General features: G+C 36.8%; 1 protein-coding gene across 3 annotated transcripts in view; it reads right to left on the reverse strand.

Annotated features, from left to right (window-relative positions):
* Positions 1–23184, reverse strand: part of C3H6orf132 (chromosome 3 C6orf132 homolog) — a 46658-nt gene extending 23474 nt beyond the window's left edge. The window contains exons 1-2 of one of the 3 annotated variants that reach the window (XM_026713046.2): positions 22654–23184; positions 5684–5799 (exon numbers count right to left, since the gene is read on the reverse strand). In XM_026713046.2, the coding sequence (XP_026568831.2) occupies positions 5684–5799; positions 22654–22798 (261 nt within the window). In that variant the 5' untranslated portion in view covers positions 22799–23184. Of the gene's footprint in view, positions 1–5683; positions 5800–8311; positions 8360–22653 lie in introns of those variants that run through there. The other 2 variants (XM_087929333.1, XM_087929334.1) reach the window with 2 other exon arrangements.
* Between the last annotated feature and the right edge of the window lie 2272 nt (positions 23185–25456).

The following is a 25456-nucleotide window of genomic DNA, read 5'->3' on the forward strand; positions in this document are numbered from 1 at the left end:
GTTAGGTAGACTGGTCTGAAAGAAAATGACTGGGCCAAAGCCATCCAGCCAGCTTTTATTGCTAAGGGAGGATTAGATCTAAAGTCTCCTCGTTTCTTGCCACTTTTTAAATGGAAAATAGAAAACAAATGTGAAAGTCTTAGCACATGTAAATATGCCAAGTAAACATGGAAATTATAGCTCTACCCAATGTGACCTCTTTTCTCTGTGGCAATGTCACATTGGGTAGAGCTGTGATTTTGGGATTTTCTTACCAAAGAACATTTCAAAGGCATCTCCTGTCTGCTGAGAGATACTAACTTCCCTTAGACAATTCCTTGTTTCAGTAAGCAAATGCCTGTCGTAGCTTCCTTTGCAGTTTCTTTGCTTAGTTAACTGATGTATATCTTGCCATAAAATTGAAAATATAGAAAAAAAAACACCTGTTTGGGGAATTCTGGGAGTTGAAGTCCACACGTCTTAAAGCTGCCAAGATTGAGAAACACTGCTGTAGAGAAAAGAATTGGAAGCAGCACACAAACGTATTTTGAGAAGAGATTTTACATATAGAGCCACTATGCAGGAAACTATGTTCCCTTGCAGATATACTGAATACTAGAGATGAGGCACAAGGAAAGCACAGGAAAAGGAGTTCAAACCTTCCATAGCCAATGCTATTCAGAGTTTTAAAAGGCAAGTTATGACTCTGAAGTATGGCTAGAAAATAATTGATGGTGCATGTTTATTTATTTTTAATAGTTTAATATTTTTCCTGCTATTTTATCTAAATAAAATACTTGGAACAGACTTCAAAGAATATCCCATGTATAGCATACTGAATTAATATAAGCTTTATGTAAAGAAGAAGTAGACACTGACAAGAGTAAATAACTAATTTGTTGCTGACTCATTCAAACCTGTATTTTTTTTAATGCCCATTGAGTAATAATAATGGTAAAGCCAAAATTAACACCCAGTCAGACCTGTTTAAAATAAGAGGGTAGTTCCAGATATATCCACACCTCAGTCTAGAAAGCTGCTCATCTGCTATGCATACTACATACAAAGCAAATGCATAAGGAAAAAGATAAGAATATTTTCATATATGCTAAGCAACATCAACAAGAAAACAGTGCACATTTCTTGTAGAATTATATGAATTGAGAGGTAAATATGTGTACATATAGTGAAGTGCCAATTTTTAAAAGTTAAAAAGTAACTAAATACTTTGGAGTAGAAGAAACAGAAGAAAGGAATGCACAAGTATTTATTATGAGCCATTTCCTCTTCTGAATCCTGCGCCTAGCTGCATTTATTACAAGACACCAAGTCAGGGAGCATCTGTTGTGTGTATGTGTGTGTAAAGCAGTCAAGATAGTGGCTGTGACCCCATAACTGAAAGCATGTGACACAAATAAAAAATAGGCAGGACTTTGATGATGGGTTTACAGCTACCATTTTGACTTTTTAAAATTCAGTCTACACATATCCATGGATATTTCTGAAGCAACTGCACATTTTCAGGGGGAAAAGTAATTCTCTGACAAATTAGTAGTTTAAAAAAAAGGAAACCAATTTTTTTCATGCCACCCCAAAAGAGAAGCTCTTCCAAATTTTCAAAATGCTGGTTCTTTGTTAGAAACATTTGATTGTAAATTTCACTCGGTAAAAGTCATAGAAGCTGGAGTAGAAAAGAAGAGTCAGAAGGAGACAACAAGTAAGACAAGCAAATATATCCTGCCTTATTTAATGCTTAATATTGTCCAGTAAACATGTGAGAAGATAGGAAAGAAGCTGTGTGACTAAGGTTAAAGTTCAAAGCCTGTCAAAATCTGAGAGTAAGCAAATTCAGGAGTTTATTGTCAATTCCTAGCAACCATATAGATAAATATTTTACAAGAGGATCTGTCTTCAACATTGTCCTTCAGATCTTTTATGGTGCTTTCATGGTGCTGCCTTAACTACCCTAATGGAGTCTATCTATTCCATTCACTTTTCTGTTGGTTATTATATTCTTTTTTCCTTGCACATTTCCCAGAGTTACGGAATTTTCCAGAGAACTAAGTCTTTGTATAATGTGTCTGAAGTATGATAATTGGAGCCTGATCATTTGGAGACCATAATGTCACACATAGATATTGTAACTTCGCATCATTTAAATGCGGATTTTGTAATTTTCCTCAATTACATAATTTGCATCATTTGTGCACATATCTCACATTCCCTTAAGTGCCTCCATCCTCAAGGTTAATGAGTACCGGTCACTTCCAATCTGCATATCTATATTTTGTGAACCAGACCATCATGCTAAGCAATAATATAATTGATTTGTTTGGACACAGTGTGTTATATGAACGTTGCAAGACTTGCAGGCTGTTCTGGACTTAGGGTTAGGCACAAAAGTACAGTCTGTCTATGAAAGTGAGAAAAAGACTGAAATCTGCAATTAGGCTTTTTCTCTGCTGCTGGCTTAGCACTATTTATCCTTGACTTGGCAGAAAATGATACTGACATTCATTGTCCATATTGCTGATTCCTCTCTTCCTGGTCAACAACGGTCATCTCATTTTCTCTCACATAATTGACAAAGCCCAACAGATTTATAGTGTCTTGAGGCTTCTCTTGGATGATGAATAAAGAGGAAAACATTGCTTTAGGTAGAGCAAAGGATATTCAAGTCTCTAACTGACAAGGATGCAAAAAAGGCAATATCATGCAGTCATAGTAGAAAAATTGATATTGCCAGAACAAGTTTTTAGTGTGGTTATGTACAAAGGTTGTTGATTAAATTAATTATGTATGTGAACCACATCATTTCCTTTAGCTTAAACGTACAACATACTAGCTTTCTATCACTACCTTCTACCAGATTTTTTTTCTAGATAGCCTTATTCCTAGAATACTGATATTCTGATATTTACATCTGTCATGTCTCTAATCCTTCGGCAGATAAGTACGGTTGCAGACTTTGCACTACCTTCAGTTCTGAGCCCTATTTTGCTTCAGAGGCAAGGGAGGGATACGGTCCTTACAGTTTTAGTGTGAATAAAGTTAAAGAAATTGACTGGTGGATTCTCTTACTCCTGTTTAGTTTTCCACCAAATCTCATCAGCTGTTGGGAATGGGGGTGGAGAAACATCCACCAATCATTTTCTTTCACATGAATTGTATCTGGACAGGAGGTGAGCTTTGACAGGTGTTTAGACTTGTTAAGGCTTGCTCTGGTTTTACTAGGTGTTTTTGTAAAGGTGTGCAGCTGATACTCTGGCTTCTTTTAGACAAGGATCAAACTGATTTTGAATAGTTTTACTTTGGAATAGGACTAGATCTTTCTCCAAAAGAATAAGCCCAAGCTTGATAGGAAAGAGGTGGCAGTTATGAGGTCGAATGGGAAAATCTGCCCCACCCTTTGCATTTCTCCCTTGTGCTTGTCAACTGCTTTACTAGGGTGCCCAAACCATCTTGCAGATCTGGGGTTATAGTTGTAGTGGGAAGGTGCTTTCCACTTCAGGGAGAGAGAGTGAATAACTTGTGTCTAAAACAGTCTGATGGCTACAATGGGAACCATGTAATGAAGCAGGATCTCCCATTGTATGGTAACCCAACAGTGCTAGTCAGCTGCTTCTCAAGTTGGCTGCATGCAGCAAACTCTTTCACCACCAGATTGCCAGGCCATCAGATGTCCACTGACAGAAAATATCAGTTCCCTTCTCTCCTTCTTCCTATCATACATGCTACCATATCTGTAGGAGTGCTAAAAGGAGTGAGGAGAGATAGCTTTTGAGTCCAGAGAAAAAGGACCAGACCCTCCTGCTGCCAAAATCAAAAATGGTTCTGCAAAAAAACTGCCCAGGGAATGGACGGCAGCAGGCCTAGAGTACATTCAACAGCCTAAAATAGCCCATGAAAGCTAGACAAATATGATTGTATCATTGACCACATGGTCAATGAAGGGACCAGAAATATCAGCCGCTATAATGTGCAGGAAAATGAAATAAACCAACCATGAAAGAAAACTGTCCAGCCTTTTCTTAAAAACCTACAACTTCATAGGTAGATTTTTCCGCTATTGCAAATTTCTTAGTAAGTTTATCTTTATATTTAAATGAAATCTAGGTGGATGCAGTTTTGTTAGTTAGTTGTTTTAATAATAATTTCTAACATTATTTTATATGGCCATTGAAAGCACTTCTTGATCATTTTCAGTGTAGTTTCCCTTTATGGCCCTGAATATGGCTATGTTGTCTTTCCTTATCTTTTTTGTTTCCATACTGAACATCCCAAGTTCCTTTAGCCAATCCTCCAAGGCCAAATTCACTCATACCACAAAGCTTATATTAGGAAAAGAAGATCACTACCTTAACATCCAAAGAACTATGATAAGCATAAGCCACCTCCATGGTTAGTAGGGAATGAGAGGAAGGAAAGATATGTCCTTTAAGAATACTTACTGAGGCACCTTTGTGACAAGCTTAATAGGGTGTATCAGTTATATAAGCCTGTCACAAAATGGAAGTCTGTGCAGTTTGGTTTGAAAAGAGAAATCTGACTGACAAATCTCTCTTGAAAAAAAAATTGGTTATTTTTTTTTACTCTATAAATACATACACCCTAAATACATTCATGGTATCAGAACATCTCTGCTTCATCTCTGCTTGTTTCCAAATTTAAATGTATTTGTTCAAGTTGTTCAAGACTTATCTATCTAATAGTAATCATTTTCTGGCAAAGACAATTTGACTAAAAATCACTTGATTATCTTCCTAAAATTGTTATAAAGAAGAGTTCAGGGGGAAAACCTTTTTTGTTTTGTTTTGCCTCAGCTTTCATCATTTATCTGATTCATTTTGAAAACTAGATTATCAAGTAGTGATGTATCGAATAGCGATCCCTTCAACATTCCTATGAACCATATGTTCTGCAATAATTTTCACTGTATTTGCAGAAGGGATGCTAGTCCAGTCATGTAAGCTGATAGCTATAATAATTGATGCTCAAAATAGTTCTTCAAACATTCCTCTTTGAAAAGTCTTGTTGCAATCCAAAGAGGTTGCAACATCTACTAAAGTCATATCCAAAGATCTTTCAATACTTTAAGGACAAGCCAAGTGGAGACATTATTTGCATGAATACAGTGAATAAGCATGATACTGCAATAGTACACCCTGAGCAGAATCAAACCCCCATGAAATGGGCTAAAGAGTGTAACATTTGTGTCCCCTTTAGTCTTGATGAAAAGTGTCTCTCATTCCAAGTATTGTTGCAAATTTTTTTCCCCAACCCTCCTTATTACTGATATACCTGGTCTGGTTCTAAATAAATATATTTCCATGCTATATGCAAAAAATCTTTTCCATTTCAGGTTGATTTTCAGCATGTATCTAATATGAGGCTTGAAGCCCACTTCAGTTTCCATAACATCAACTTATATTTTATGTTAATTGTGATTATTCCCTTCATCCACATAAAACCAGTATATACAATCTCACATAAACATTTGTTTGATATATGAAAGCTTTGGAATTTTTTCACTTCCCTCTTCTCCAAACCCCTCCTCCCATTTTATTTTCAAAGCACCTATATTAAGCTGAAATTTTTTAAACTGAAACAAATAAAATTGCACTCTACCTTCCTTTACAACAACAATAAGATTGTTAGATGGATGGATACCATCCAATATGATGTAATGTGTGTAAATACTCACTAGAGGCAAGAAAGTGAGCAGAGGGCGCACTCTTGGACGTGGTTTAAGTGTGGCTGTTCCGGAATCTGTTATTGACCCAAAGCGATTACCGCCATAATAAATGCCATCCGCTTCACCTAAAATAAAACAAAGGCAATAATAAATAAGCAAAGGAATGAAGACCAAATGTTGTTTTTGAGATGAGCTGTAAACTTCATAAATTATCCCACTCTGTATTTTTTTCATCTAGCAAACCAATCCTACCAATTAAATCGTTTGTAATAATATTTATCCATGAGATATATCGGATTCCTTTGACAGAGGCTGTAACTAAAGGGTATTAAAAACAGAAACACATAAAAGGTCACCATGGTTTCACAAACACTTGGAAACCACTTCAAATTATTTTATGCATAGAATCTAAAAATCATTAGAATCATTCTAAAGATACAACCTCAACATGTTCTTGGAAGCTTCTCCATGAGTATATCAATATGATACAAGATGAACCAGCAAATATGTACATCCTTTCACTTTCAGCCTTGCATCCTTACAACTTTGGGAATTAAAAGCTGAGCTGGTTAACTATGAGTTCAATTCCTGATTCAAAGAAAAGACTGTAAAGACTTCCTCTTGGACTATGGTGTGGAACTATTTCCTTTAGCAAAAGAACCCTATCGTCATGTGTCTGTTTACCATAACACCAACCTTTGTTCTGCATAAGCAAATGGACAGGGAGTCTTTCTGCTAGAGCTTATTGATGGTGTTTCTGCTTGCTATTATTAAAAGAAAAGTAAAGGTAAACAAGTAGAAGAGAGTGAACTGATTGGAGTGTTCATGTTTGTGCTTCCTTTTGGTGACCAATTTCCCTTGCTAGTGGGCAGGTGGCAGGGGTGTCAGCAATCACAATTGACCTTATGTTCCTGACAGCTTCCACATTAATTTTCAGGATCATGAAGCCGGAAAGAAGTTGCATGTCCAAGGCCATCAAGCAGGTAGGAGAGGGAGCAAAGGGGTGCAAGTGCAGAGGAACTGGGAAACAGTTCACTGGTGGAGTAAACTTACTCAAACAGTTTGTGACCTTACCTGCCAGCATCATCATTGACTTTCACCCTGCAAGCTTCCCATAAGCAAAGACTTTGCTATCAGAAAGCTGTCAGGGAACATTGGAAATGAAGATCACATGATTGTGGGTGACCAAGGCAGTGTGGCAGCAGAACTGAAGCAGCACTAACAGCAGTGCTGAAGAGGCTACAATTTCTCCAAATTTTGCTCCCATGTCCAGGATTCAAGACACATTTTGTAAATTAGCTCATTTGTTTAAAAATTGTTTCCCTCTGAGGAACCATTACAAACAAACAAATATGAGAGTTTTAGTAGTATACAGATATTCTAATGGACACTCACTCTTGGAACTATTATTCAGAACAGCACAATTTTTACATTTGCAGATGAACAGTTTTTATAACACCTACATGTCATACTTCTGCCTTATTCTGATATTCAGCTTTTGCTTAAAGATAAACCATATTATTTATAAACTAATTCTTGTGAGAGAAAATAAAATCAAAGTTGGTTACTTCCTTATAAGCACCAATAAAGATTTGTGAGTTAAAAGAGATGCAAATCAATACATCCCTATCAAACTAACACACCCTTATTTACAATTCCACCTAGCTAGCTAGCTGGCTGGCTGGGAATGTGGGCGTTTGCAATTGCATGCCAGTCAGAAGTATCAGACACTGCATTACAATTTCAAAGTACCCCATGTTTCTGAAAAACCATCATAGCCATGTTGTTTATGAGAAAAAAGTCCAAATGTTTCTGGGTGATAGTTCTAATATGATGAACAAAAATACCAAGGGCATATGAAAATTTGGGTTTTTCAGAGTGTCCTAGCAGGAAGGATTATATAAATCAGGGGGTACAGAAGAAGCAAGAAATTTGAAAAAAAAAAAGAATAGATGTTTTAAGCTATAAGACTTTCAGTTTAATGCCATTTGCAGTATGAAGTACTGGCAACTGAAAAAAGAATGAAATCAAAAAAGCTTTTTCAAGTGTGGTGAAAACATGCTTTTCTATTTTTATCAGCCTTCCATCTAAAGTGGAGTAGCTAATCCTACTGACAACTCAGCTTCTTTCCCCCCATGATCTTATCTGACAGGTTTTGACAGACCAGCCAATTAAACTGTGGTGTTAAAGAACAAGCAACAACCTGCTATTGACCACCTTCCCAAATTCAAACTTTAATGTTTCTTTATGTCCTTCCATTGATAGTTCAGAATCGCAAAGATAGGCACTCTATTCTCATACTCAAGTGGTTTAGCTGCTTTTATCACCTCAACAGTTCTTGGTCATTTAGTTATGCTCAGAGCACTGAAGGACAAAGCATCCTCAGTGTTTTTCAGTTTTGCAAGTCTAAAATCTGCATCCACCATAGTGTTTTTTGTCTGGTGTCCTTGAAGGAAGTATCAAGCAAGATCACAGATATAGATTCAGTGTATTCAAAGGATGAGATTTCACTGAAAGAGGCCTGTTCTTGATGTTTCATTTTTTTTTACTAAATAAGGCATTGGGGAACAGTAAAAATTAGAAGGCAACCTTTCATGGTCACAACAACAATATGTATAAATTCCTGAAAATGCTTACCCTGGTTCATTTGCTGGATAAAATAAATGCATTATTCCAATAATAATATCCCATGAAGACTAATTTCAAGATGAACTGGGTATATAGATGAAATTATTCCTATTTCTTAGAAATAAAAAGCAACTTGGTGGGAAGCACTGAGCCTGGTAGAGAGGAGGGATCAAGCATGGAGTTAGCCTGGAATTCCTGCACAACCACAAAAGGGCTAGGAATGGACTATCCCCCTAGGTTCCTTAGAGTTATCACTCTTCTACACTGAGGAGATTCTTGTATTATAGGCAGAACTTAATAAAATACTTAGTTTGAATTCTGCATGTATGGGTCGAGTTGTTCATGCCTGACACAACTAGACAATTTGTGATCATTATGTCAGACATATTTCCTGACCAGATTTCTCAATGCTTTCAACAACGGCAGATCTTCTAATGGATTTAAACTTTTCTTAAAATATGAAGGGAGATATTCAGAGATGTATCTGCCTTGAAAGTAGCCCATGTTGAACTGTATAGCACAGTCAAATATCAGGAGTTAACAAGAAGAAATGTCTTATGACACTTGTGTTATGTCACAAAATGGTTTATGATATTTTTATGTCATAACATGTTTTACAAAATTTGCAAAAATTCAGTTACCCAGGAGTTATGAACCCCAGATTTTAGGTACCTTAATTGAAAAGGTTTTGCCCTATATTTGCCCTATACATTATTTTGCCCAGTTAAAAGTTACATACACAAAACCTTTAGCAGTATAGCAAGCAACTCAGAGGGTGTGGAACAGAGACAGTAATGTTTTGGTACCAGGACTGAGTATCAAATCATAAAAATATAACAGCATATCAAAGAATTTGGTTTGTGTTTAATATTCTGCCAAAAAAAATAGTCCTTAGTTCCTTGGTTTTCACTTTAAAAGGTCTCCTCCTGAACTGGTACCTTTTTAGAAAACAATAATTAGATCTATTTTTACATTGTAGCATCTCATCTTAAGTTCTCAACTGGAGTTCAAAATCAGTTGACAATTTGACAGAAGAAATACAGATTTAAATCTGTTAAAAAATTATTCAAGAAACTTTAACTAAAAGAACTATAATCCTGTGTAAGTCTACAAGTAAACTTCAGGGCTTTATATCCAAGAAAATCTATAAGGTTTTATAGCCTTAATATATGTGATTTAGCCTTTTAATAGATTGATCAATTCAGCTACATATTTCTATATTTGCAAATGAGTAAACCAAGCCTATTTCTCAATATGTATGTCTGTATTTTTTTCAAACGAACCTAGCACATATATAGCAGTAGGCACTACTTTAGAAGACAAATTCATTTGTTTGTAAAACCAACAAGGAAATGAAAATTTTAAAGTTAGGTTTTAAAGTTATCATTTTATAAGAAGTTCTATTAATGCATTTTTTAAATTGGGATACCTTACAATTTTACATGTACATAATTAGGGCTTTCATTAAAATAAATAATACTTTCAAATTAATATGTATTAGATTGCATAGTTTATAATGAATTAATGTAAGCTGTTTATTCCAATAGCCCCATAAAAAGACATTGAAAACATATACATGTTTAATCAGAAATATAAATGATATATTTTATCATTTAAATTAAATTATTAAATTAAGTGTTGATTTAAATCAACCTTTTACAATCTGGTATGTCTGAAGATGAAGTGGGGTGGAATTATGGCTTCTAGAATGCCATGCTAGCATAGTCTTTGATCATATGAGGTTGGTATTCCAGATCACAGTTTCTAAACTTCAGCAACTTTAAGACAGATACTTCTACTTCCCAACATTCTCTAGCAAGCATCTTAAACTTGCTGAGGTTAAGAAAACTAGTCTAGATGGTAGACATTTGGTATATCTGGATGGCAGCTGCTTGGCCCAGTTTGTTTAACCTATCAAACATCAGCAACCTAAATGTTAGTATCTCTCCCTTTGTTTTACACTTGGTACATATCCAAACTAATAGTGTTAATTGATTATATAAATATCTTGAATATTTGGAGAAGTCACCCTTATTATCTTTCTGCATACCTTCCTAGAACTATCTTTGGGAAACATAAAGGAATTTAAATTTGACCTCAGGAAAGGTGTATTTATATTTATATGGGTCTGTTACCTGGAATCCTGACACAAGCAGTTGGAAAGACCAGAGACAGAAGGAAGTGTGAAACTCAGAATAACCCGCCTTACTCTTGTTTAATATAAGATGAGACAGGGAGAAACTTGAACAAGATTCTGTTATTCATACACTGCAACAATAAAATAGCATTCCTGGAAATTCTGTGTTGTCTGTGTTTTGACCCAGCCCACTTTGAAGACATGACAGGAATCTAAGATTTGTAGAAATCTCTATCACCTGATAAATATTCAAAAAAACTGCCTTTGGGAGGGCATCCCAAAATAGCTCAGCAGGGACTGACTTGCTCCAGGAATGAGGCAAGCTCATAATTCTTGAGGGAGAAGGGAGAAATTAGCAGAATGGAAGATCGACTACAGGACCCAGAATATTCCGTTGTTCTTTCCTTTTTCAACACTCAAATATGTTCTGTCTCACCTTTCTTCTTAAAAGATGAAAGAGTACAAACTCACACAAACACAGGCAGGCAAGCTGGCTTGGACTTCACAGAATTAATTCTTTAGAACTGATAACGTCCTTCGCATTCCAACACACTCTGCCTGCCAAGTCTGAACTGATAACAAGTAAAAAGCTACTTACAGAAAATTACAAGGCAGACCACAAAAATCATTCACAAAGAAAAACCTGAAGTAAGATCAAACTTTGTCCTGTACAAAGTTCCAGCTGACAACACACCCACTTTTATCCCCTGTGGGGTGTGGCTCAATGACTCCGCTCACTCTTGACCCTCCCATGCCTCCTACATTGCTGGTCATGTTTCTCCCTACGACGCTGCCTAGGATCAAGCCAACATTCTTCCTCTTGACTCCCTGTCAGGGGCTGCTCCGATATGCCTTCCTCCTGATTAATCTCAGGCTGTTCCTCTCGGTTGTCTGATGAAACCTGAGGCATTATCAGGGAGGAAGGCATTGCCAGAGAGGAAGGTCCTGGGGAGGAAGGCATTCCCAGTTCCTCCTCCTCATCTTCCAAGTCCTCTTCCTCTAACAGCACAGGCTCGAGAATCGGAGCCACAACACAAATATATCTATTTTTCTGTAGCCAAAACTACAGGGACCAAAATATGCATGGAGGAAAATAAAATTAAACAGAGCAACAAAAATGGGAATAGGAGGAATGGGAATTAAGAAAATGTGATGGATTATAGTAAGAAGGTGGACTCCCAGGAGGGACGTGGTATATTTTATACAACTAAGGGCAACACAGCTCAGATATCATGTGTGAGAGAAAGAGGATGAAGCCAGCTCCTCCTTAACAGTTCACATAGTATATTGTAGATGCAGATAGTAGAGTCCTTAGTCTGGCAAGATTTTGTCTACAGGTGTTAAACAATAAAGAACTAAGCTTATTATGGCCTGATAAATGAGGACAGATGGTGTAGACCAGGGGTGTCAAACTGGTACTTGCAGACCACACCCACTCCAGCTCCATGAAGGGAAAAAACATCGAGATATGTCACGTGATGGTGTGATGCCCCGAGTTTGAAACCTGTGGCATAGACTGTCCTGAACCAACATAGCATCAAGGATAAGCTTCTTGTATTTTACCAGTTTCCTGAAAGACAGGCCTTTTGCTCTTTCTCTTTCATTACCTGTCCTCAGACTTATAATTTGTTGAATTGAAGTATACTTCAATTTGGTATACACAGCTGTTTGATGTGAATTATTGTTTCATAGAAAGGGAATGTTTGGGGAACATTATCACCTTGTTGATAGCATCATCATGATCATTCAACATTACTGGAAAAAAATATGTTCAGAAAGACAATAATAGAGATTAGACCAGAGGTGGTATTCAGCCAGTTCTGACCAGTTCTGGAGAAGCAGTAGCGGAAATTTCCCTGCCCACATCTATTCTCTGCCTCCCATTGAGTCCCAGCTGATCGGCTAGGTCTTCTTTTGTTGCCCTGCGCAGGAGCACAGAGCTGGAAAAGCAGGTTAGTGGAGTGGCCCACCAAGCCACGCCCACAGAACTGGTAGTAAAAAATTTTTGAATCCCACTACTGGATTAGACCATATTTATTTTCCAGACCTCACATTTTCCAGATATTTTTTACAATGACAATTGGGATCTAAACACAACTAAAGACCTATTTAAAATGGCAGGGAAGAAACCTTGATTGTGTTGGAACATTCTCGAACCAGAACCAGTGGACATCTTAGTTTCCAACCTCACATTCTTGCCACATAATCACACCTCTCTGAGCTGTGTTTTCTAGTAGTTAATACAGCCCATAATTTACTTTAACAAGCTTCTCAGGTGAACAGCATGAATTAACAAGTATGATCAGCAGACATACTCAAAATCTATAAGCCCCACCTCTGTTGGAAAGCTCTGCAGGAAGTTGCTGCAAAGAAAGTAAACATTAAAGCACATCAAAAGAAGGGAGGCAAATAAAGTATGCATGATCCTTGCCCACTGCAATTCCATTACTGATTCAAAATTGGAAATAGACAAGGAATTAAATATAATTTTATTACACAAAGGGCATCTGCGTGTGTGTGCTTTCTCTCCCTCTCCACCCACTAGCAAATCTGTATGCTCCTGCTGTTTTTGTCAGATCAATTAAAGCACCACTGCACCATTTTAAGCTCTGCCCATTTCAGGCATCTGGATCATGATATAAATAAGAAAAGTTATTATTTGCACGCACTTGCACACACATGCAAAAGAGCCCCAAATATCTGCAAAATACTTGTCTCTATCATATGTGATTTTTTTTCTGTTTAGCAGATGTAGCTCATTAATTCCCTTTCTAATTAGGAAAGAGCTGGAAGAAATGTATTTCTTATGGAAATACATATCTGACTATTTCTTCTATAACAATGAGCATGCACCTGAAATTCTTCAAATACCTGTTCTTCCGGATTGTCATGTCAATAAAGATCATGCACACTAAATTAATCTCTCCTTTTAACTTATGAATTCTTGGACCAATTTTCCATCTAGATAGCCAAAACAAGCTTTGAAAACTAACAAGCTATTTGTAGCACAGTTGACACAGTATTGCTTGTATAAAATATTATTATTTTCTCATGAGTAACATATATTTTAATCTCATTTAACTGATATCTTAACTGGCACTGTTCCAGTGTTCTCGTATAGTCCAAAACTAAGTGTAATATTTTATAGCAAGGACAAGCTAACAGGGTAGACTCACAAAGAGCAGAAATGCAAAGCATTTGAAAGATCCTTTCAATTCAGAAGAAATACTAATTTCTGAGAATAATAAGGAATTATGAAATGGTAGGAAGAGGGTAGGGAATATAGATAATGGTAAGATAAAAACAGTTAAGTGCCAGTTGTTCTAATGGGCTATTGATACCTGACAATCATCTATATACTACTAAAATTATTGTGTCGGTAATTTTTAACCAAGTGAAATGGTGTCTCATAGGGCAATGCCCATGGAATTGAAACTTGGCAAATTTTATTAAACATTTTATGGCATAGCATTATCATAAAACATTTTGGCATGAGTATTATAAAACATTTTATGATATAAAATTATCATGAAGCTTTTTATGACATAACACAAAATGTCATTAAACATTTCCTGTGGTCAACTCCTAGAGTTTGATTGTGCTATACAGTTCATTATGGCCTACTTTCAAGGCAGATACATGTCTGACTATTTCACTGAATTTTCAAGAGCTTTTCAACACCATAAGAAGCTCTGCTATTGTTAAAGGCACTAAAGAATCTTGTCAGAAAATGTCTCTGAAACAATGATCCAAAGGGTCACAAATTGTCTAATATTTTCTAAAGGTGGATTCTCAGGGTGGCTATTCCATACAGGTAATTTTGGGATTGCTGTGTATCAAGTTGCATCTATTATCAGAAAATATTAGGATTTAATTAGTTATTGATATGGATTGGAAAATCAACATGAGAAGAAAAATAACACAAGACATTTGAGAAAGAATAAATATACAACCAAAATAGAAACGTTTTCAAAACAGTTGTCCAAATTAACTGCATTTTAAGAAGTCAGTCAACCCGAACTGACATGGAATCAGTTGGTTGTATGATACTTTCAACACATTTCCAAATTGCAGTTCATCATATCCTTTATTTTGGGGGGCGGGGGGAATTTTTTAAACCTTGGCAAGTTTTTATTTGGATGTCCATTTCTCACAACTTGCAACCAAGGTGTGCCTAATAAATCATACATAGTTGCTAGCTTGCCACACAATGGCTAACTTTACCAAACCAGAAAATATAACCTAGAATGGGCCTTTAGGATCCTCTATGGAAAAAAACCCCAATAATAAGACAGCGTAAGAGGGAAATTGTACTGAAAGCCATACATGTAATCTTTGACTCACAACAGTTCATTTAGTGACAGTTCAAAGTTACAACAGCATTGAAAAAAAAAATGACCTATGATCCTTTTTAATAGTTGTGACCCTTGTAGCATCCCCAGTCAAGTGATCAAAATTCAGATGCTTGGCAACTGATTCATATTTATGATGGTTGCAGTGCCCTGGGATCATGTGATCTCTTTTTGCAAACTTCTGATGAATAAAGTTAGAGGAGAGGCCAGATTACCTTAATGACTATGTTGCTAACTTAAGAACTGCCACCATTCACTTAAGAACTATGGTAAGAAAGGTCGTAAAATAGGGCAAAACACACTTAACTACTGTCTCACTTATCAACAGAAATTTTTGGCTAAGTTGTGGTTGTAAATTGAGGACTATCTGTACCTATTCTGTGTATTCCTCAGGATTATTTGCATCCAGGGGTAGGCTGCTGGGGGTTCACAGCAGTTCGGGAGAGCCTCTAAAATTCTGTGCAGTTTGAAGAATCTCCAAATCCCACTCCTGGCTGGCCACCCCTCCCTTCCCAGGAGTCCCCAAGTGGCCCATTTTAATTGGTAAGTACTGGGCACGTGCAGAGGCTCGGGGAGGGTGAAAAATGGGCCTCCCTGAAGTTTGGGAATGCTAGAAATGAGCCCATCTCTGGTTTCCAGAGAGCCTCTGGAGCCCATAGAGGGCAAAAATGTCTCTCCCCCCGCCCCACTGTGGTGCAGGAGGCCGACTAGGTCACCCACACAATGGCCATGCTCATCCAGCAATTAAAATTTTTGAAGCCCACCCCTGGCTGGATTGTATTATTAAGGCCTATGATCAGGGGTGGGATTCTACAGGTTCACACCTATTTGCTAGAACCGGTTGTTAACATTCTAAGCAGTTTGGAGAACCAGTTGTTAGTAGAAATTACTGGCCTAATCCTGTAAGGAAGGCAGGAAGGAAACATTCTGGTGTTGCTTACAGAAACTGCCTTTCCGTTAACCCTTATTACTTTCTTGGCAGGACTAGACTTCCTGTCTCAGGAATGTCTCCAGAGTTTTTTTCCCCTCCTTTATTGGTACTTTGCTTGTGTGGAGTGATCATTCAAAGTTACAATGGCACTGAAAAAAGTGACTTATGACCATTTTTTACACTTATGACTCTTGCAGCATCCCCATAGTCATGAGAGGCCAGGAGAGGAGATGCGTGCCTTGATGTGAGTGATATTGAGTTGGCCATGCCCAGCCAATAACATGACCACCAAGCCACGTCCACCCAGTTACATGACCACCAAGCCACACCCATCAACTAAGCCACGCCCACAGAATCGGTTGTTAAAAAATTTGAATCCCACCCCTGCCTATGATGGGATTTCTTTGTAAGCAAACATGCATAGGATTGCTCTGTAAGGCAGAACCATTATCAATAGCCATTACATTTGAAGAAGGGACAATTAAATGTGAAGAAAACAGACTTGCCTGTAACAATGCAATACATGTATTGTCCAGCCTACATCAAAGACTAGATTCACACTCAGTTTACTAAGTGCGCTAACTGTACATGGAGATTTGTATGTGTCATACACTACAAGGCATTCCTTATGTTTTCCTTGCATAATCAAAAGGTTTCCCAGATGTAACAATCCCTACCCCATGAGAGCTGCTTTTTTTCCCTTCAGCTATCAATCTATCTCCTCTGCCCACATAGGTTCTATTCAGGTAACTTCTATATTGCTTCTGTATTACAACTTATTAACCACAACTAGCTTCATAGAACTCCAAGGAAGCCAGGCACAAATTATATTTACCAATCTGTTCCCATCTCTGCTTAAGTTAGTCTAAAGTAGCCAGCCATTGAATGCAGTTTTGTTCATTTACTAGAAGATAGCATCTATGCAAATAGTGCAAATTTTTTTTGGAAGGTTAACTCTGAGTAGTTAGAATACATATAATCTTGGAAATCGCAATGCATCCACAAATGATTGCGGGGTGGGAGGGGGGGGAGTTGGGGAAGCCACTGGATGCCAGATCAATATATAAAGAATGTAATACAATTGTATTTAATGAACAGGCAATTAAACAAACGTGGAGTATTTATGTTCATAAACAAGGTTGCTAAATATATAATACAATAATATATTTAATGATGCACAATGCCTGGTTTTGCTGAAGCAACATCTCTCCGAGAGGAATTCAAAATAGAAAAAGCTTAGAAAGAGAGCAACTCTAATTATTTCTCCATTTATTATCTTTAATGGCTTTTTCATTCTAGGAATGCAAATAAAACCTGGCAAAGATAAAGATGAATTTGAAATGGGAGTAAAGGATATTTGGAATCAGAAGTTGAAAAAAGAAATATAAAAGGGATGAAATTTCCCACATTAGTCATTCTCAATCTGGTGTCTTGAAGGTGAACTGGATAACAAATTCTATTGAACCAAGATACTGTGCATGTTGATTACAAAACACATTTGCAAGGCACCAGGTTGAGGAAGGCTGATTTGCCCCTATGATTTGCTAAACTAAACATAGCCCCTTGTTATAATAATGTAAAATAAGAATGTCTAGGAGACCTCTTCCTTACCAAGTAGCAAAGAATAAGAAGGCTGAAAATCTGAGATTGGCTTAAAATACTCTACTAAACCAAAGGCTATGATGTGTACAAAATTTGAAAGCATTATGGGCATGGTGAAAGTTCCATATTGATAGTCAGTTGATTATTCAAATGGAAAAACATGAAATAGATGAAATATGCTTACACTGAAAAGGAGCACGAATCCCTATCTGCCCTATCCTTTATAAGGCAATCATATTTCCTCAAAATTCAGCTGATTGCAACAGTTTGGTCTCCTTAGTATAAAGCAGGGGGTAATAAAGAATATTTTTGCATCCAGAGAGTATAGCATTTAATAGATTTCTTTCAGTGATCAAGAAGATCCAAATGTTATGATGGTGATGTGATGATCTTATTTCAGAAATTGAATTTTTGATCCTTTCTTCATATTTAGAACAGTAAACAGTGGCATCTTTAACATTAATAGGCACATCAAGCTGTTAGGGGATTAATGCACCAAGAATGTGGCAACATAATGAATTCAAGTCAATTAATCTTTATTTAAAGCAAAGATTTGCAAACAGCCTTCTTTAGATATTTTTAAGGCATCTTCTTGAGATTGAGATGAAATATTGGAATAACATAGATATGCCTCTTTCATATGAACTTAATCAGATGTTATACTTTTCTCTTTACAATTTAGCCAGGAAACATTTAACTCAAAGAACAAGAACCCAGACGCTCTAATTAATAGTATTTATTATGAGAACTGCAAAAGATAATATATTTAATATGGTATATATAACAAAAGAATTCCAATATATTCTAAGGAGATGCTCATTTATAGGCAGTAAAAACATTGTCCATTTTTTTATGCTTTTTAAAAAAGTTGATAGGTGGAGATTGACCTCTTTGTGAAGGTGGGACAATCTGTATCTATGTCCATCATTTTGGGAACTATTCTTCCTTTTATCATTATGAAAATTAATTATTGCACCGGACTCAGAAGAATTTTTAAAAGCAAAAGCCTAATTTAAAATGTGATTTGCTGATCTTTAGTCAACAATGATGAATTGCATCACCTGATTTCATATAAATGTATCAGAATGGACTACTAACTCTTGGTATGATATAGCTTATACCAGTTTTTGCTAAAAGGTAGCCAGGTATGTTGGAAACAAATGTAGGCAGCTCTCAGAATTCCTAGCCATGTTACACTTTGAGATCTGTCATTAATCAGGTAAGCCTCTGGTTGTGATTGGCACTGAAAATGATGTGCATGTGTTTTTTTAAATAAAAATAAATAAATGAATATGCCTAGTGCTCTAGATTCATTGGTAGCAGTATTTAGTTGGGAAACAATCTTAAATTGTAATGTTTGTATCCCATATGTTGTCAACATCTTTCAAAGAACTCTCTAATTGCAACTTCTAACTCTAAGGATTATGAAGAATTGAAAACAGTAAATAAGGAATCAATGAAAATAACTCCCACAAGTGAAGATGAGTATTAGGAGATAGATGCACCCTGTTTATAAATTCAGAGCTGCCTAAATGGCTCATTTGAGGGCTCATTTGACTTGGAATGCAAAAGTAGAATTTGGTAGTTTTCGGTTATTCTTACAATATTTATTCAAGTCAGTTCAAAACATTCAGGATTATTATACTATTGGAGTTAAACTGTAAAATGAAAACCCAATTTTCCCCTCAGTGTGCTGTCAAGGTTAAAAATTAAACAGTAAATTAGTGTTTTGCAATCTGGGACATCTTTAAGAAGTTTGTCAACTTTCAAAATTCTCCAGTAAGCATGCTGGCATAGTTCTAGGAATTGAAGTCCAAACATGTCAAAGTTGACAAGTTTGAGACACATTGCACCAACCAACAGTATGGTTTATTTCCCAGGAACATTTGTGAAAATAATTAATCAGTGATAAACTTGACTATATTCAACTAGTTTCTCAGAAATAAGATGGAAGAAAAGTTAAATCTGTTGACAATTTTCAGGGAACTTTTTACAAAATTGGACATTCCTGATGATTGGGTTGTATTTGCAAAAGTGACAACATCTTCCTAATCACTATATAATTAATTTGGTAGGTAAGGGATATTTTTCAGATATGTAGAACACTGTTGTGTCATTTTTTTTTGCATTACACATGAGAGGTGTAGTTGTATTTTATGCTGAGTACATCCATAGCTTTAAGGGAAGTATAGGAGAGAGGGAAGGGCCAGAGACTGAATCCAGAAATCTTTGAGTCAGTGACACCCACAAGTCCACACCTATTGCAAGTTGGGTAACTTGTGTTTACTTTGCAATTCATTTATGCAAAACTAAGGTGAGGTTCAAGCTGCATCCAACTATTTTTTTAGTCCATGCAGCATAAAAATGTTGTAAACATTTCATTCAAGCAGCTGTTTAATATATAGGCATGGAGCATCTTCTACATTATTCTTAGCTATTCATTTTACCTCAGTAGCTTTCTCAAAAAAAAGCATCAAAACTTTGGATGTAATTTTCCACAGTATTCCATGCTAATCACAAGCATGGATGGACCAGAACAATGTTATATCCTATGGAGCAAATGTCCTCAAACTTGGTATATATATTCCAAATTCTCAGTGATATATGAACTGGCTGAGGAAACGTGACAAATCAAGTATACAGATTGAGATAGGGAATCATAAATATATAGCAATAACATGTTTTCTTTCAAAGGATGTGCAGTCCAATGTTAGCAGCAGAAGAATACAGAGACAATTATAGGAAATACAAGAAAATAACCAACTGAATTTTATTTCTGTACCCAGTGTTGGACTAATATAGCTAAGGCAGCAGATCTTCTGAAGGCATGCAGGACAGCCTGTGTACCATATACATATCTGTGGATACCCGTGAATAGCCTCAGACTGACAGGAGAGAAGTTCAAGATAATGTAAGAAAGTATTGCTTCTCAGAAAGAATAGTGGAAACTTGGAACCAACTTCCAGCAGAGGTAGCGGATCAGTCATCAATAACATGCTTTACAGATGTTTGGGATAAACACATGGCCATCATTAAAAAAAAATAAAAAACAAGAGAGAGCTCAAACTGCATATTTTGTACATTTTTTTATATGTGATAGAGAGGAAGGAGACATTAAATTTGATTCCCTTTGTCATTCCAACCTTGCCCAGTACACACAGACTTGCTCAACTCATTGTCCAGACTATAGATGGCCCTTGCTGGCAAAAAAAAAAGTTCACTTCTATTTTAAGATCAACACAAAGGTCTCAGGTAAACAACTAGAAATCTTGTGAGCAAAAAGTGTCTCATAAATATTTACAAAGTAAACTAAAGTAAAATATTTTTTAGGATTTCCCTGTTTATTCCATCCTTGACATGAACACAAAATCACATTAGCAATTTTGCCTACATCAAGCCACATCCTAGATATGCCTTTATAAATCTCATTTCTCTGTAGGAGCTATAATTCACTTTTGTGAAAAACGGTGCATTGATCTATGCATTGATACATTTATATTTCACTCCATTCTTTCTGCCCTTCTTCGTTACACAGGGAGAAATTGATATCGCAAAACCTGAATTATCTTGGCACAAGATAGAAACATGTTGTGTAGGGGACAGATTGCTCAGCTTTGTATATATACAAAAAGAACATGGAATCAGTTTTAGATATTTGTGCAACAAAGAATGAAAAAAAAAACATTGATCCACTCTTCCTCATTTCTTCTTGAGCTTATTTTGGAATGACACAGAAAAGTGGATGCTGAGCTAAAAAATAAGTGTAAGAAGGAAGCAGAGCCCTCTAAATATTTTTTCAGGACTAATTCCATAATTAGGCTGCATGGTAAGCAGTAAGAATTCCTTCCTCTGGGAAATTGCATTGCCTAGGCTGTTAACAGTTATAAGTTATACTGAAGCCTCTCATGATTCAACTGTGTTTTCATTTTTACAGACATATTATCATATTTATACCTTACGGCTGAGAGTTGAAAGTATATGTGGACAGGAGTAAGAACTACGAATAGAGAATGTGAAGAATAGCAACAAAGATGTCCTTTGTAGATTTAATTCCTTACTCTTCAGTCAAAATATGCACACCTATTCAATCTTGACAGCTTACCAGCCCACCAGAAACAATATCTGAATGTAATCGGGACATCTCAAAACACATATCTCTAACGGTCATACCTAAAATAGATCAAACGTCAGCAGATACTATCTCAAACTGAGATAGTTTTAAGTATTTAATTACCAAGCTCTATTTTAGTTAATTAGGAACAAGTCAAAGGATAAAGTTTCCCATTTCTTTAATTCCATAGGGTTTGCTCTTTCTTTCTCTCTTTTTTTTTTGAAAAAAAAAAAGGGGGGGGTTGTCAGATTTGGGCTGCAAAAATCAGGAAACTGGCAAAGAAACCTCTAACTCTTTGCTGACATCTGGCGATTGTCCAAATTTTTGCAGCTCAAAACAAGAAGCCCTAAACAAGAAGTAACAATCCTGGATACTGAAATGCCCCTATAGTATATATGCTGTGGAAGCAAAACATTTTGTCTCTGGAGGTAACATATGGGCACAAGTTGCATATAGTAGTGACCTTTAAAGACACCATTTATGAAGAATTTCAACATACCATTTCCATCTATTCCATTGGCCTTTGCATTCAATTTGTCTGGACAATTCCTGGCTTAAGCAAATAAGAGTTGCATCTTAAATTTGCCAGATTAATCACATCATAGACACTCTGCATTTCCACTGAATTCAGAGTTAATACCCACCCATCTGAGCCTGAAGGCTATTGTACCACAATTACAGGCTACAAGAGAGAATTACCACCCACAGAACAAGTCTTTTGTTGTCATTACCAGAGGCCACTAGCACATATCCATCTAAAGGCCTTCTGATGGCTGTAGTCAAAACAATTCTAATCCCATATGAAATGACAAACATTTTATTAAATTGATTCAGAAAATCAAATCCTCATTCTGCTCTTTAAACAGTGTTTTTACAGGAGCTACAGTTGGAATCTGCTGTACTCATTCTTATGTTTAATTATTTGAGACGGCACAAGGATCCAGGCTGCTAGCTTGGTTTTACAGGTTACAACATGTTTCTATTTTATACAGTCATTCTTACCAAATACTTAATGTAGATTTCTAGCTGAATTGTTGCTTAATATAGATCTCTTGGAGTACAAATTAAACATGCACACCACTGCCACCCAGGTAAAAGCTCTGATGGCTGGATCAGTTCTACAGTACAGAGCCAGTTCAGGTGAAAGTCCACAGGGTATAAATCATTTCTCCTTTTCCTTCCCACTCTGCCTTGAAAACTCAAAGAAGGCATACTCACCTGAGGTTTTCAGGCTGTCAGAGTTGACCTCTTGTGTGAAGATCCAAGGAGGGTTGGTGACAAAGAGAGAGCTGGTAGAATTGTTGGCATGCTTTTTCCCAAAGAGTCGGCTAAAGGTTCCCTGAACTGAATTATGCTTCTTCATCCTTGTTTCTGCTTTCCCTAATGTTTCTTAGCTCCTCCGTTTAGCAAAACATATTTCCAGTTTGCTCGGCTTCCACCTAGCACACAGAGCCCCAGCAGGTGTTACTCTGAGGAACTCTCTTTTCAGCTGCTTTAAAGCTAAACCACCTGAGCAGGTAGAGGGCTGGCTGCTATTGCCTGGCCACACCCCACAGCAGCTCCTTCCGTCACATTCTTTACTTGCTGCTACAATAAGTCATTGTTAAGCCCAAACAGTTCTTTACCTCTGAACTGGTGAAGGTCTTCCCCAGGGCAGTGCGACATCCCAAGGATGACTATAAGCTTTACAGTGCTTCCCCAGAAAACTGCAAAAAAACAAGCACATTGTCCAGATGTTCAGATTAAAACCAAGTAAACGAGTATGTGTTTGTTAGCAACACAGATTCTTCAGCCTGCCGGGTCAATATTTATTTAACTTTATAACCTTGTCTGTTGTTAAAGATTCAGAAGCAACATTTGTAAATGTGCATTTTTAAAGAGAAATTGATATATTTTCAATTTAAGTAAGTTTCATCCATGCACGAGAACTCAGCCATGGCAGAAGTTCAGAAGCGGAGGTCTTAAAATCTTTCAGGAACCTCTGAAAATCTGGAATGTCGCTGTCATGTGCCATCCAAAAGTTATCACCAAATTGTCATGTTTAATGTCATTGAAAGGCAAAATGATGAATATATATACTACAGCTGCCGAAGCAGGTGCTTCCAGGTACACAAGCATATGTATTATTTGTAGGAATGACCTAAAGCAAATGTGTCTTTTTGTGAGAGCACAGTGCAGCTGCAGAAAGTAATCACACAGTCAAAGAGAGAGGAACAGTTGCTTCAAAAAAGTTCTTTACCTTTTAGACAGCTGCTTACATGAGCACCTCCAAACATTCCAAAGCACTACGTGGCATTTCATATAACTCTAAATAGAATAGAATAAGATAGGATAGGATAGGATAGGATAGGATAGGATAGAACAGAATAGAATTTTATTGTCAGTTATTTTTATTGTCACATTAATCAGAATATATTAAAATTAAATTTTGTTGAATTCAGCTCTCAAAGGATAACCATGATTCATATGTCCATATACACACATATATATGACACAGAGAAACATCACAGTCTCGTTCGAGTGTATACTTATACATAATGGAAAAAAAAAGAATTCTGCGAATTTGAAAGACAGATGGCATAAGGAACAAAGCTGTTACAGAATCTAGTAGTCCTGCTATAAATATTTCAAAACCTCAGTCATGCCTCTGTAAAAAGTGACTAGAAATGGAAAGATGTGTTCTCCTCATCTGATGCAGGAAATGCAAACACTGGTTTGCACACTTCACCAAAGATAATGTATGAAGAGACCAATATTTAATACTCTTGATCACCTCCACAGCTGCAGCCTTGATACAAAGTGGTTGTATGATTATATTGGCTTTCTAAAATCAAACAATGATCTCCTTTATTTTATTAACATTCAAAACCAGGTTATTTTTATTGCACCAGTCCACCAAAGCTTTCACCTCCTCCCTGTAAGAATCGTCATTGTCATCTGGGATAAGCCCCACCATTGCTGCGTTATCCGCACACTTCACAATGTGATTCATAGAAGACTTGGCACAGCAGTCATGGGTCATCATGGTGAACAGCAATGGACTCAAGACACAGCCCTGTGGGGAACCTGTATACTCATGGAATTGGAAACTTTTCCTCCAACTCACACAAACTGGGGCCTATCAATAAGTGAAATCAAATTTTGTTGACCTGTTTCCATTCATATTTTGCAGAGCAGCTTCCCTGGGAAGATTTTATATGTGAAGGAATCTAGACATGATCTTGAAAGAATAACTGATGAGGCACTTAGAGAAGCAATTATATACAACAGGGGTATCAAACTGGTGGCCCGTGGACCGGATGCATCATGTGCTGGCCATGTCCACCCCAGCTCCACAAAGGGTTAGGGTTAGGGTTAGGGTTACGTCACATTACATAAGTCACATCTGAATATACTACTTTTTTGACATGGTTACTATAGTTTGACATGAATCACATAGTTATTAAACAAATATGGCTTTCCCCATTGACTTTGTTTGTCAAAAGTAGGCTGGGAAAGTTGCAAATGACTCTGGAATGCTGCAACATGCTGGTTGTCAGCCACCTGAATTTTGATCACATGACCATGGGGTCATGTGATGCTGCAACAGTTTAGGACCAGCCTTAAGTAACTTTTTTCAGTGCCACTGCAATTTTGTACAGACATTAAACAACTGGTGGTAAGTCGGAGACTACCTATGGTCTATGCAACGTTTCTCAACCTTGGCAATTTTAAGAAGTGTGGACTTCAACTTCCAGAATTTCCCAGGCAGCATGCTAGCTGGGGAATTCTGGGAGTTGAAGTCCACACATCTTAAAAACACTATAGTTCAGAAATACTGGTCTAGAGACTAAAGCAAGTATGAGAAAAAACTCAATGATTGTTTATATAAGATGGGACATAGAAAAAGACCAGTTTCCAAATTTCTCTTATTATACTTTACTACAGTATGGAGCACTCCTGGAATCCAGAGGTGGTATCCAGCAGGCTCTGACCAGTTCTGGAGAACCGGTAGCAGAAATTTTGAGTAGTTTGGAGAACC

Source organism: Pseudonaja textilis, chromosome 3, assembly GCF_049901715.1.
Source record: "Pseudonaja textilis isolate UNSWEBS1 chromosome 3, rPseTex1.2, whole genome shotgun sequence".
Lineage (NCBI taxonomy): Eukaryota > Metazoa > Chordata > Lepidosauria > Squamata > Elapidae > Pseudonaja > Pseudonaja textilis.